This window comes from Odocoileus virginianus, chromosome 28, assembly GCF_023699985.2.
Source record: "Odocoileus virginianus isolate 20LAN1187 ecotype Illinois chromosome 28, Ovbor_1.2, whole genome shotgun sequence".
Lineage (NCBI taxonomy): Eukaryota > Metazoa > Chordata > Mammalia > Artiodactyla > Cervidae > Odocoileus > Odocoileus virginianus.
In genome coordinates, this window is record NC_069701.1 from 11210362 (window position 1) to 11225739 (window position 15378).

Genomic DNA, 15378 nt, shown 5'->3' on the forward strand with positions numbered 1-15378 from the left:
CTTTCTGATGAGGAAGGATGTTTTATTTTTACTGATTATTCTTCCATTTTTCACAGGATTTAGTTTACCTTTGCTTTATGTGGTAGCCTTTGTAAATGTTTCAAGATTTGAAATAAAAATTATAATAGAATAGTTGTCTGTTAAAATTAGTGTTGTATGCTACCACATCTGTTGTTAAATGTTACTTACGATTTGTCTTTGTTGTTTCTACTACTTCAGCAAAGTCTTTGGTAAATAGCATTTAATAGAAATTACATTTGAATGCAAAAATACCTTATTTTCTTCCCACAAACTTGAAATCACTTTTCCATGAGTGTAAATTAGCAGTGCTAATGCTTTAACTGGGTGTTTTAACTCAGTTGCCTAGAAATTCTGTTTGGAGAAAAGCTTATCTGGCTTTTTTCTGGATCTATGTTATGCCTAAGCTGCTATTATATGCACATTTATACCCATGTGCTTTGTTATTTTTCTTTAGGATTCCAAACACTTGAATTTTCTGACAACAGAACAAGCTCTGGCTGATTTTGCAAAGTTAATCAAATACTTGAAAAGAACAATCCCAGGAGCTAGAAATCAACCTGTCATTGCCCTTGGGGGCTCTTATGGTGGCATGCTTGCAGCCTGGTTCAGGATGAAGTATCCTCATTTGGTGGTTGGGTAAATTCATTTATGTTGGATGTGAGCACTTTCTTAATGATTGGCAAAGTGAACATAGAGTGGTTTTTTTTTGGCGGGGGTAGGTAAAACATATCCTATTCTATTGTACTGAGATTTTTAATTTCTATTTCACTAAGAGTTGTAGATTTTTCTCACCACTCTTGTTCAGTATCAGTTTCAATTTTAAAACTTGAATTATGTGAGTTACATTTTTTTCTTTTCTCTTTCTTTCGGTCTTCTTACCATTTAGAGCTCTTGCATCCTCTGCCCCCATCTGGCAGTTTAATGATCTGGTGCCTTGTGACACATTTATGAAGATTGTAACTACAGATTTTGGCAGAAGTGGCCCAAATTGTTCAGAGAGTATCCGCAGGTCCTGGGATGCCATTAGTCGACTTGCAAAAAAGGGTAAGCTTTAATTAAGAGAATGGAATCATGTTTTAGGTTTTTTTTTTGTACCTTTTAAGTGCTAAATCTAACACTTTCCACTTTTTCAGTAAACTTTTTTAAAAATATAACATACATGACTGAACGATTAACACTTTCTTTTATTTCACTTTACATATTTAAATATAACATATAGAAAAGTACACAAATCAAGATATACAGCTTGGTAAATTTTTGCAAAGTGAATACATAGTGTATTCTGCATGCAGATCAGGAAATCCCCCCACCCCCACCCCCAAATCCCCTCTGGCTCTTTGCAGATACTACCTCTGTGCTTATCAAACCAGTTGCTATCCTGAATTCTAGAACCGTAAATTAACTTTGCTTACTCTTAAATTTTTTAATAATCGGAATTGCATAGCATGTATTTTTTTGTCTCTGCTGTCTTTTACTCAACACTGTGGGATAAATCCATTTGTTTTATTTAGGTGTAGTTTATGCATTCTCTTAGCTCTATAGTGTTTCATTTGTTTATTTACACATGACAGTGATTGAGAATACTAACTCTGGTAAGCCCCATGAAGATAGGCAACTTATCTATCATGAGATTAACCAGTTGCTCTAAAGATATTTTGTTCAATGTTAAAAAAACCTTTTTGGAGAAACTGCATAGGAGACGGAGCTTTCTAAAACACAGGTGAAGAATAAATGATCTGTAAAACCCTTCTGTTGAGTGGTGCTTTTTAGATTCCAACAATGTGACTCTATTCTCAGGCTCTGGCTTGCGTTGGCTTTCTGAGGCCCTTCACTTATGCACTCCGTTAACAAAATGGCAGGATGTTCAGCATTTGAAAGACTGGATCTCTGAAACCTGGGTGAATCTGGCAATGGTGGACTACCCTTACGAGTCCAACTTTTTACAGCCTTTGCCTGCTTGGCCTGTTAAGGTAACAGGAAGATATCCTTTCATCACTTTTAATAACATACTTCTCTCTCTTCACCGCCCCCCCCCCCTTTTTTTTTGGTGCATTCTCTGACTTTTAGCATCAAAGGAAGTCCCAAGTGACAAGGGGACTCTGGAATTAGTCGAATCTCAAACCTAGGTAGGAATCCTGGTTTTACTCAAACTTGGACGTGTTAACCTAGCTCTTCTGAACTTCAGTTTCCTCGTTTAAATAATGGAGTAAAATGCATAGATTACAGAGTTGTATGAATTACAACTCTTAGAACTAAAGACTAACTCTTAGAAATAAGACCAATAGTTGCTGTTAATGGAATAGTTACTATGTGCCCAATTCTGTGCTGTACACTTCATACATACAATTTGTATATGTGAGTCACATAGAGCTATACCTAATACATGGTCAGTGCTTGATAAATGGGAGCTGCTATCATGGTGCTATGATTCAGTCAACTGCTAAATGTATTCTGAGTACTAGAGACATCGTAAAGGCTACGTACATACAGCAAGGTGGAGTACAAAGAGCGCTGACTCTGGATCCTTATCCAGAGCCACCCTCTTCCAGCTGTGTGGTCATGGCAAGTCTCTCCTCTTCTTAGGCCTCTGTGTCTTCCTCTGCAGAATGGGATAATGATACTTACATTCTCAGTAGGGTTGTGCTGAGGATCAAATAAAATATTGGATGTGAAAACGCTCTGGAAAATTTAGAGAAACATGACACAATAAATTTTAAAGTTCTTTTCGTGCCAGAATTCTTTATTGTATGTATTCTTGTTAAGCATTCCTTTGTAAAGAGCATTCCTCATAGTTTTAGAAACAAAGGCTGGCCAACTTGATGGTTATTAAATTCAGAGAATACAACAGATTCTACAGCTAGAACGAGTGCTGTAAATGTATAGAGAATTGGTAATGTAAGAACCAGATTTCGAAAGCAATTTTAATTTAGCTGTCCTTTTGAATTATTAAATGCACACCTTGCTTAAAACTTTGTAACCCAAATGAAACAACATCATTTGCTACTAGAGATATTTTTCTTCATCTAAAAAGTAGAATGGCCAGTGGGTATCTTGCACATAGCAAACCAGAGGTAAATATGTATTTGAATTAAATTGAATTTTCACACTACAAAATTATTTTAAAGAGTAGATCTCTTTCACATGGTAAGAAAACCTATATCAAAATAATGAGAAAAAACTAAATCTGAAACCATTAGTCTCCATAAATTTATAGGTGCTAATAATGTCTTATCTTTCTATATTATTTTATATTTATAAAGCACTTTCATGTATACTATCTCATTTAATCCTCACAGTCAAGAGTTATAATTCCAGTTTTATGGAGAGGAAATTTAAGCTCTACTAAGAGTTAGTAGAAGTGGTTTTGAATGCAAGTCTACCATTGTTCACAGCCCATGATCTTCTCACGTATTGCACTGAACTATTAATGGAATACTTGAGGGAAGAATTGGGTAGATTGCTGGCCGCAGTGTGACAACTATCAGACTTAACTTTATACTCTGTGTACAGAGTAAGAATTACATTTACATCTTTATGCCCATTTGGAGAATGAGTTGTCAGATGATAAAAACATATGGGGACTTCCCTTGTTATTTAGAATAAGGGTTGGCAAACTTTATCTGTAAAGGATTAGATAGTAAATATTTTAGGTGTTGTGAGCTGTATAGTTTCTGTGACAGCTACTCAGCTTTGTAGCTTTGGCAAGAAAGTGACCACAGACAATATTTAAATGAATGAGGAAGGCTATGTTCCAACAGTATTTATAAAACAGGCAGTGGCTGGCTTTGGCCTGGGGCCTGTAGTTTGCTGACCCAAATTAGGAAAATTGCCAGAGGAATACATCTTTTTAATGTTCATTTATGATTTGGAACAGTAAACAGCCTAACTGGTTTTGTCTGTGCATCTTTAATATTCCTTTTGAGATATTTTGCTATTGAATCTTAACTGTAAATATATAGCTTTGTCTTTTCTCTCTCCTAAGTAATCACTCAAAATTAGTATAGTATATCTCAAATATTTTGTCATGTGTTTTTGATTTAGCACAGTCTTTTTTATCTTTTGTGTGCATATATATATTTTAAAAGTTTATTTTTAAAGCAAAGTAACTTTGTGCCTTTGCCTCATAATCACCTTTTACTTCTTTTATCTAGGACTTGTTCTTGTCATTTCCTTCAGGTTTTTTTTGTTTTGTTTTGTTACCAACTTTATCCTTTCTTTTGATTTATTAAGGAACTCTTGATTGTTTATGGTATGTTTATAAATCTGTTTCCTGCCTGCAAACCACCAAAAGTAACCTCTCTTTGCCTCTTGCTTGAGAAATTTCTTTGCCTCCATCTATCTCTGATTTTATCCCATCTGATTTCAGAATTTTTCCACTACATGTCTGCCTCCCAAACTTTTAGTTTCAGATCACTTTCTTTCACTGTTCATTCTGTTTCTCCTTTCTTGACCCCCTCTCTGTTCTCCCAACCCCCTAATCCCTGGAACACTACCCAGTTGGAGACTGCCCTTTCACTTGGATAGTTCCATTTAACCAGGACTCCTCCTCCCTCTGATACACTTCCTCCTTTTTAAAGGACTAACAAACAGCAATCCTTTTCTGAGTCTGTAACTCAAGCTTAGGATGGTGAGATGATATGTAATAGTTATGAAAAAATGCAGGTGATTTCCAGTGCTGCCTGGACTTGTACGGTTCTGAAGTATCCATGTGGAGTGTCTGAATTCCATTTTCCACGTCAACTCAAGTATCATTGTTTCTAATTTATCTTTGAGCCATGCACACTCAGACTCCATTTGCTTTTGTTTACTGTTAACAGAAGCTGCAACATTCATGCAGAAATAATCATGGCCTTGGCCGATAGAACACAAGGAAGAGGAGAAAAGGAAATAGAAAACCCCTCTGTCATTTGACTGCTCTGTCAGCATAAAAACTGCTAGCTCTCAGTTCTCAGCTTCAAGAGCAGTGGTAAAGGATACTATAGTTTGTTTATTTTGGAATCATTTTTCAGCTGATAACTCACCACGTCTTTTGGCTTAGCTTCCTGAGCATGCAGATAGACACAGTGAAATAATAAGACATAAGATGGAAAATCTCTTCTGTTTGTCTTGGTGTTTGATAATGTATTCGACCTCTCTGGGTGGTTTAAGCGGTTTAGGTGCATTCTATGAAAAGGGAGCTTTTAATGACAAAACTAATGTGATTATCTGAGTGAGTGTGAGAGGGGTATTGAAGCCTTAGAGAAAGAAAATCTGTTAGAAAAGCTGAATGTATCTGCTTAATCCTTTCTCTAATGTGGATGGGCCATACTCTCTGAGAAGAGATAGGGTTTTTTTTTTTTGGACCTATCTTCTTTAAAAGCATTTCTTTGCCTTCTTTTTGTTTCTGTTATTCAAATGCTTATCTTCATAGGTAGAGGGACACTTAAAGCTTTTAAACAACTCATTATCTTTACTTTCTCTGGTGTACGTGGCATTATATTTGGGTTAAGAGCTGATCAGTTTGGAACTGACATTACAGTGTTCTACTATCTCCATGATTTCTCCACTATTTAAAACGGAATTATTAAAATGGACCTCTTATGCTCTTATTATTTTTTTTCCTGAATGTTCACATTTGTTCTAGGAAATAGAAAGTGAATTAAATCTGTCCATTTCTTAAACCTCATTTTACTCCACTGCTTTACAGTTTTGTTTTTACTATTTCTTAATAAAAAGTTTTTTGTAATTTTATATTGCCACAGAATCCCTTCTCTAAGTTTTTACCTAAAACAAATGCACTTAGAAAACTGTAACATAAGAATAAAAAAATATTAAAAAAAAATTAAGCATGAGGCTGCAGGTATGTTTAGGTATCGTTTTTGTTGTTACTTGACTCTTATACTGTGACTTCAGAGTTGAGTGTGTGCAGTGTAGTGGTTACAAATGGTATCTTCAGAGTGTTCTGCATTTGAATCCCGGTTCTGTTACTTTCTGGTTGTATGACTTCGCAGAAGTTTCTTAACCTCTCTCTGCTTTGGTTTCCTCATTGGCAAAATGGGGATAAAGTATTTATAATTTTTATTAGAGTCATTATGAGCATTTAATAGGACCTGCTGTATGGTAAGCACTAAATTGATGCTAGTTATATGCATATGATTGTTACTATATATATACATATCAAGAAGACATTGTTGTATCAAGAGTTTATAGCCAGATTCTGGGTTCAGAACCGGTATTCACTGTTTTAAATTTGTGTGTCTGTAGTCAGACCTCTCTGAGCTTATTTCCTTCTCTGTGAAGTGGGGATGGTTATTATGTTTCTCCCTGGGTCACTGTAGGAAAAACACCTGACCTCAAGGAATAGTCAATAGTTTTACTAGCAGATTCTGCTCCAGCTGTTCCCATATCAGTGGATTTATGGTCTAAGTAGGAATGCTATGCCATATGTAGAAATTGTTTAGAAGGCACTGTTTGTTAGTGTCTACAAAGTAAATAGACAGTATAATTAATTAAATCAGTCGCTTAGTCATGTCCGACTCTTTGTGACCCCTGCAGCACACCAGGCCTCCCTGTCCATCCCAACTCTCGGAGTCCACCCAAACCCATGTCCATTGAGTCGATGATGCCATCCAACCATCTTATCCTCTGTCGTCCCCTTCTTCTGCCCTCAGTCTTTTCCAGCATCAGGGTCTTTTCAAATGAGTCAACTCTGCACATGAGGTGGCCAAAGTATTGGAGTTTCAGCTTCAACATCAGTCCTTCCAGTGAACACCCAGGACTGATCTCCTTTAGGATGGACTGGTTGGATCTCCTTGCAGTCCAAGGGACTCTCAAGAGTCTTCTCCAACATCACAGTTCAAAAGCATCAATTCTTCTGCTTTATAATACAGGGGCTATCTCAATGCTGAGTATTTTGAATAGAAGTGGTTGGCAGAGAATTTTTCTTTGATAAGATCACAGTCCCTAAGTAAATAATTAATGGACCAAGTCATATGGGTAATAATTGGAAATTTCAGGCTTAAGCTGAAGTATTATATGAGATTGAACCAAATATGCCAATATTTGTGTTTGACTCATAAGCATGACAATATCATATGATTCAACTTAACATTTACATAGGTATTTTATGCATCTTATAGTAGTTTAACAAAAGGTTATGAATATCTTCTATTGAACTACTAGTTTTTGAATAAACATGGGAATGGTGTTGAGGATTTGCTAATATACATGTTTTGGGGAAAACTTTATTCACTCTTGGCTACCCCAAAATTCTTAATAGAATACAGTCTTCCCTTAGTATCCATGGTATCTTCAGGGGATTGGTACCAGGAGCCCATGTTTCTACAAAAATCCATGGGTGCTCAAGTCCCTTATATAAAATGGCATAGTACATGGGTACTATGTACTGAGTACAGTCAGTGGGCTTCCCTGGTAGAGAACCCACCTGCTGATGCAGGAGCTGTGGGTTCAGTCCCTGGGTTAGGAAGACCCTCTGCAGAAGGAAACCCACCCCAGTATTCTTGCTTGGGAAATCCCATGGACAGAGGATCCTGGTGGGCTACAGTCCATGGGGTTGCAAAAGAGCCGAACACAACTTAGCGACTAAACAACGGGAAGTAGGGTTAGTGGGCCTCTTTATTCGTGGGTTTCCCATCAGTGGATTCAGCCAGCCTCAGATGGAAATTTCCACCCACGGATACCAAACTTGTGGATATGGAGGGCTGGCTGTATATTTATTGAGAAAAATCTTTAATGGACCCACTCAGTTTAAACCTGTGTTTTGCAAGGGTCAGCTGTACATAGAGATATGTTAGGAAGTGTGTCTTTTAAGCTAGAGGATGATGCTTAGACTCACAGAATCTTTGTGTTAGAAAGGAAATTTAGAAACACCTAAAATAATCAAATTATCTTATTTCAATTATTTTTTGTTTGACCACACTGTGTGGCTTATGGGGTTTTAGTTCCCTGATCAGGGATGGAACTCAGGGCCCCAGTAGTGAGAGTGCTGAGTCCTAACCCCTGGGCCACCAGGAAATTTGTGGCAAACATAGTTTAAGTGATATTTTTTGGGCCTTCTCTCTAGCCTTGCTAAGTGCTAAGTTGCTTCAGTCATGTACTGCTCTTTGTGACCCTATGGACTGTAGCCCACCAGGATCCTCTGTCCATGGGATTTTCCAGGAAAGAATACTGGAGTGAGTTGCCATTTCCTTATCCAGAGTATCTTCCCAAACCAGGGATCAAACCCATGTCTCTTATGTCTCCTGCTTTGGCAGACAGATTCTTTACCACTAGCGCCATCGATCTATGGCAAACAAATTTTAAGTGATATTTTCCAGGCCTTCTATCTAGCATACTGGTAGCATTATAAATTGATACTTCCTTTCTATAGGGTACTTTGACATGTAGCAAAAGACTTAAAAATGTTTTTCTTTCAAGCCAGTAATTCCTCTAAGAATTTATCTCAAGAAAACAAGGGTAGGTAGATTTAGCCCCAAGGATATTTATTATAGCCTTACTTATAATAATAAAAGATTGGAAATAATACAAATTACCAATTTGTCCTCAACTGCCCATGCTGATTGCTGCCTTCTGACTTTTCTCATGTTGGTCATTGTCCTTATTAGAGTGTGATGCTCAGAACTGGACACAGTACTCCAAGGGCGCTCTGACCTCACAGAGGAGAGTGGGCCCAGGATTGCCCTTAATCTGGACATGGAATTTCTATCAGCAGAGGCCAAGTTTCTGATCATGATGTTCTCTCTGTGTAAGTGGGGCTGCCAAAACCCAAGTATTGTCAGCTGGTGCCGGTCTCCAGCCATGCTTGTGTCTTTTAGGGAGTGACAGTAACTGCTGTTTGCAGAGATGGCTATTCATGGGGACTCCTTTTCTTTGCCTGACAGAGGCCCAGTGTTCTTGCTCTGAGAGGGGATCTGATGCCAGCATGTGAGTCACACTCACTTGTTACTGTTCTCTTCAAGAGTTTTAGGCCACTTGTTACTGCACATCAGCACCCCCTTCTCCCTCTGCCCAGCTTGCAGTTTCACCCTGCCTCATCTGCCATGCTGTGCTTGAACATAATGCTCTTCTCTGCATTCCATGGGTCTGCTCCGGAGTCTCCTGCTGCATTTTGAAAGACCTAAGTCGGCTGGGGGAATCCACATGCAGGAAAGAATGATGGTCTTTGCTATGCTGGTCCATTGCATGGCAGTAGATAGTTTAATAATTCTATGATTAGTTCTTGATTTTCATGTATTCTTGAGAATTTCTGATTGGCTTATGTCTCAGGAACATTGTCTGAGTAAAGGGCTATACAATTAGGTATTTTTGACTTATCATGAATGATTGAGAGTTGTCAGAATAGTAAAACACTCTTTTGCCTGTTTTCTTCAGCTTTCATTTCCTTATTGCTTTAGACTTGATAAGTTTGTGAATCTTAATTTTTTACTTTCTCACACTCAGCGTTTCCAAAAACTTATTGAGAATAATCACATTGTATCACACTTTTGGAAAGTCATGTTGCAGTTGAGCATGTTAAAGGCTCTGAGAAATCCTGTAGTTAAGAATACTGTTCACATTTGCTGCTACAACATTTCCTAAAATTATTTGACTCTCAAATGCTTTTTCAAAAAGTATCATTTAACATTCCATAGACATATTGTGCCAAATAAATTTGGGGAGAGGTATGAAAATTTCCCTGTAATTCATTTTTTCTGTCTTTTCAAGTTTCCCTTTTTCTCAGGAAGGTGTTGCTGGAAGCTGGTCCTAGGCAGAACTGTGGTGAGAGACCAGCTTTGCTTGTGACTGCTCATCTGCTTTTGCAGTGATCACCTTCCCTGACTGTGGGAGCGAGTCACTAGACGAGGCCTTGTTGCTCCTGCTGCCCGGAATTTCTCTCTGAAGTGGGGTAGCTGGGTTCTTTCTTGCCTGGCTCCATCTTCTCTGGACCTGTCTTTTTTGTCAGAACTTGCCTTTTTGTATGTATCTTTTCTGTATGAAATGAGAGGGGATCAGATCACTGAATACATGTCAAGAGGTTAATAGAGGATGTGAGCTTAATGTATTTTTTTTGCCATTGGGGTGTTTGCAGTTTTTCAAGGGGATGCCTCCTAAGCTGCATAATAGATGTATGTTTTAAAACCAGAGAGACCTGGGGTTGAAAGACTCTAAGTTCTACCATTTACTAACTCGATGACCTTGAATAAAGTGATTTAACCTAAGAATCAGTTTGTTCATGTGAACTAGTAGACAAATATATATCTAGTGAGATTGTTGGAGGATTAATTGATGTAATATTTGTAAACCCAGCAATCAATAATTAGTAGCTATTGCTGTTGTTGCTATTGTCCCTATTTCAACTGATTCTGTTGCCTATGATTTTTCCCCAATGTTTTTTTTTTTTCCCCATTTATTTTTATTAGTTGGAGGCCCAATGTTTTATTGTGAAAATGTAAGTAACATTTTGTTCATTTTGTAATGGACATGAACTTGAGCAAACTTTGGAAGATGGTGAGGGACAGGGAGGCCTGGTGTGCTACAAACCATGGGGTCAGAAAGAGTTGCACATGACTGGGCTACTATACAACAACGACAATATTATTATTTTTGCTATATTGTATTTGCTTATAATATATATATTCACTTATCCACCCCTCTATCTATCCTTCCATCTAATTTTTTAAATTCATTATGTATGTTGCAGACATCAGTACACTTCTTCCTGAATACTGTGATGTGATTTAATTTTTTTAAACTTAATTTATTAAAACTAAACAAACAAACAAAAAACCAGTTTATCTATTTCTCTCCACTGCTGCCCTCCTCCTGTCTCTAGTAGCCACTAATCTGTTCTTTTTATTTATTAGCATGGATTTTTATTTTTATTTATTTTTATTTTTTATTTATTTATTTTTTTGGATTTTTAAATTAAAAGAATTTTTTTTAGATTCTACATATGAGAGATCTTACAATATTTGTCTTTGTTTGACTGATTTCACTTAGCATCATGCCCTTAAAGTCTATCCATGTTGTCACAAATGGCAAGATTTCATTCTTTTTAATGGCATAATAATATTCCATTGTATATATGTACCATATCTCTTTTATTTATTCATGCACTGATGAACTCTTAGATTGTTTCCATATCTTGGAAAATCATTGCCAAGACCTATGTCATTGTAAATAATGCTACAATGAACATGGAGATGCATATATCTTTCTAGATTAGTGTTTTTCTTTTCTTTGGGTAAATTCCCAGAAGTGGGATTGCTGGATTATATGGCAATTCTAAATTTTCGAGGAACTACCATACTGTTTTCCATAGTGATGTATCAGTTTACATTCCTACCAATAGTGCACAAGGATTCCCTTTTCTCCACATCCTTGCCAACACTTGTTCCTACTTTTCCTTTTGATAATAGCCATTCTTATAGATGTGAGGTGATATCTGATTGTACTCTTGATTTGCATTTTCCTTTTAATTAATGATGTGGAGCATCTTTTTATATACTGGTTGGCCATCTGTATGTCTTCTTTGGAAAGGTATCTGTTCAGATCTTCTGCCCATTTCTTAATCAGATTTTTTGGTTTTTTGGCTGTTGGGTTGTTTGAGTTCTTACATATTTTGGATTTTAGCCCCTTATCAGATAAATGATTTGTAGATATTTTCTCCCATTCAGTAGGTTGACTTTTCATTTGTTGATGGTTCCCTTTGCTATGCAGGAGCCTTTCAGTTTGATGTAATCCCACTTGTTTAGTTTTGCTTTTGGTGCTATTGCTTTTGGTTTCAGATTTAAAAAATCATTGCTAAGATCTATGTCAAGGAGCTTACTACCTGTGTTTTTTTCTGTGAATTTTATGGTTTCAGGTCTTACATTCAAGTCATTCAACTTGAGTTAATTTTTGTGTCTGGTGTAAAATAGACATCCAGTTTCATTGTTTTACATGTGACTGTCCAGTGTTCCCAATACCGTTTATTAAGAGACTGTTTCTCCCCCGTTGTATATTCTTGACTTCTTTGTCATAAGTTAATCGATCATATATGCATTGGTTTATTTCTGGTTTCTCTATTCTGTGTCTTTGTTTTTATGCCAATACCATATTGTTTTAATTAAAATAGCTTTGTAATATAGTTTGAAATCAGAGTGTGTGATGCCTCTGGCATTTCTCTTTCTCAAGATGGCTTTATCCATTTGGGGTCTTTTATGGTTCCACACAGATTTTTAAATTTTATTTCTGTGAAAAAGCCATTGGAATTTTAGTAGGGATAGCATTGAATCTGTATATTGCTGGGTGTATGGATATTTTAACAATATTAATTCTTCCAGTCCATGAGCATGAAATATATTTTCATTTATCTTCATTTTTTTCATTAATGTTTTGTATATAAAAAAAATTTGGTTGCACTCTGTGGCATGTGAGACCTTAGTTCTCTGACCAGGGGTCAAACCCTTTTCCCTGCATTGGAAGGTGGAGTCTTAATCACTGGACTACCAGGGAAGTCCCTTGTATTTTTTTAATATACAGGTCTTCCATATCTAAAATACTTCCTCTCAGGTATTTTAGTCTTATTAATGTAATTGTAAATGGGACTGTTTTATTAATTTCTCTTTCTAATAGTTCATTATTAGCATATAGAAATGCAACAGATTTTTGTATGTTGATTTTGTATCTTGAAACTTGATTTTGTATCTTGAAAAGTCATAGATTTTTCTTAATGGATTCATTAATTTTTCTAACAGCTTTTCTTTTTTTGCCACACCACAGAGCTTGCAGAATCTTAGTTCCTTGACCAGAGATTGAACCAGTGCCTGCTTCAGTGAAAGTACAGAGTCGTAACCTCTGAACCTCCAGGGAATTTCCTCTAACAGTTTTTTGATGGAGACTTTTTGGTTTTCTATATATAATTTTATGTCATCTGAAAATAGAGACAGTTTTACTTATTCCTTTCAGATTTAGATGCCTTTTATTTCTTTTTCTTACTTACATTCTCTGGCTAGGACTTCCAGTACTGCGTTGAATAAAAGTGATGAGTGTGGACATCATTGTCTTGTTCCTGATCTTAGAGGAAAAGCTTTCAGCTTTTCACTGTTGTGTATGGTGCTTGCTCTGGGCTTGCCATGTATAACCTTTATATGTTGAAGTATGTGCCCTCTATGCCCACCTTGTTGAGAGTTTTTATTATAAATGGCTGTTGATTTTTGTCAAATACTTCTTTAGCATCTATTAAGATGATTATATGATTTTTATCCTTTATTTTGTTAATATGGTGGTTCACATTGACTTATTTGTGGATGTTGAACCATCCTTGAATCTCTGGATACATCCTATTCAATCATGGTGTGTGATCCTTTTAATATATATGTGAATTCAATTTGCTAATATTTTGTTGAGGACTTTTGCATCTGTGGTCATCAGAGATATTGGCCTGTAATTTTCTTTTCTTGTGGCAGTCTTACTAGTTTCGGTATCAGGGTAATGCTGGCCTTGTAAAATGAACTTGGAAGTGTTCCCTCCTCTTCTATTTTTTTGGGAATAATTTAGGAAGGATTGATATTAATTCTTCCTTGAATGTTTGGTAGACTACACCAGGGAAACCATCTGGTCCTAGATTTTTGTTTTTTTGGAAGGTTTTTGGTTACCGATTTAATCTCCTTACTAGTATTCAGCCTGTTCAGATTTTCTGTTTCATCATGATTCATTCTTGATAGGTTGCATGTTTCTAGGAATTTATCCATTTCTTCTAGTTGTTGAATTTGGTGACATAATTATCATCAAATTATATCAATAACATGCCATAATAGTCATTTGTTATGTTCCTTTGTATTCTTGTGGTATCAATTGTAGTATCTTCTCTTTCAGTTCTTATTTTATTTATTTGAGTTCTCTCTTTTTTTCTTGCTCACTCTGGCTAAAGACTTGTTAATTTTCTTTGTCTTTTCAAGGATCCTGTTTTTTTTTTTTTTTTTTTCCTATTGCCATGTTCCAGACTGCAAGTGTTTCCTGGAAGGGAGCTTTACGTATGTCTGGCATCCTGGTTTTTATATCTGATGCTCCAGTTTTTATGGCTGCCACCCTTGGGACACCCCTTAATCACCTGGCCCTGGTGGCTGGGGATGGATTACGGCTTGCATTCTTGCGTCCCATGAGACTGTGTAATTGGAGGTATGATTCTTGACAGGTTGCCGCCCTCAGGGCACTGCGCAAATAGCAGGTTGGGGCACACTGCCCAGTATTTTTGTGAAAGAGACTTCTTTGCTAGTTTGGAGCTTCTGCCTGCAGGGCAGGTTTCAGGTTTGACACATATTTAGTGGCCTTAGAGGCTGCTCTTAAAGAATGTAGGCTGTGGATGCCATCTTGGTGCTTTCACTCTGCCTTGCTGTTATCACCTAGAAAAGAGCTTATATGCTTACCTAGAGCCCGTTTTTTGTGACTGCCCAGTGGACACTTCCGGATCATCCGACTGGTGGCCAACAGGACTCATGCTTGCAGTCCCACAGGACTGTATATATTTGCATATTTTTAAAAACTGATGCTTGAGAGTCTGGCTTCTAGTCAGCCTGAATCAAAGAACTAAGGTTCTCCCTTTTGGGATGTTGACAGGTTGTGGCATGTCTTCAACTACTTGGAGTTATTAAGACTATAGTAGGCTGCTTGGATAAGCACAGAGGTTTGAAAGACAACCAAGAGTTAAGGGCAGAGTTGAACAACAAAGTTTGTCTTCTGTAGGAGGCCACTCCTTCAAGACTGGGAGAGGTGGTTGTTTCATCTACTATATAGAAATTGAAACAGAGAATCAAACAGAATGAAGAAACAGAAAGAATATGTTCTAAGAAAGAAGAATATAAAACTCAGAAAAATCTTAATGAGAGAAATATTAATTTACCTGATAAAGAGTTAAAAGTAATGATTATGAAGATGCTCATTGAACTGGGGAGAAGAATGAATGAACACAGAACTTCAAAAAAGACATGGAAAATATTAAACAAGTACCGAATAAGATGTTACAAAGCTCAAGAATACAATAACTGATAAAATTACATTGGAGAGGTTCAACAGCAGATTAGATGAAACAGAAGACAAGATCAGCCAACTCAAAGACAGGGCAGTAGAACTTACTGAATTAGAGCAGCAGAAGGAAAACAGAATGAAGAAAAGTGAAAATAGCTAAGGGGCTTATAGACTAACATTTATATCAAATGGTCTAACATTCACTTCATAGGGTTCCCAGAAGAAAAAGAGAAAGAGGGGCAGAAATCTTATTTGAAAACAAAACAGCTGAAAGCTCCCCTAATCTTCCAGACCTAGGAATCTCAGAGAGCTCCAAATAAGAGGTATCCAAACAGACTAATACCAAGACAAATTACTGTTAAAGTGTCAAAA

The 15378-nt window shown here is 36.8% G+C and overlaps 1 protein-coding gene across 3 annotated transcripts in view; it reads left to right on the plus strand.

The window, feature by feature from the left end:
• The window catches only part of PRCP (prolylcarboxypeptidase), an 83528-nt gene that overhangs the window by 52739 nt on the left and 15411 nt on the right, over positions 1-15378 (plus strand). For all 3 annotated transcript variants that reach the window (XM_020882491.2, XM_020882494.2, XM_020882492.2), the window contains exons 5-7: positions 476-657; positions 908-1065; positions 1819-1991. In XM_020882491.2, the coding sequence (XP_020738150.2) occupies positions 476-657; positions 908-1065; positions 1819-1991 (513 nt within the window). The remainder of the gene's footprint in view (positions 1-475; positions 658-907; positions 1066-1818; positions 1992-15378) is intronic.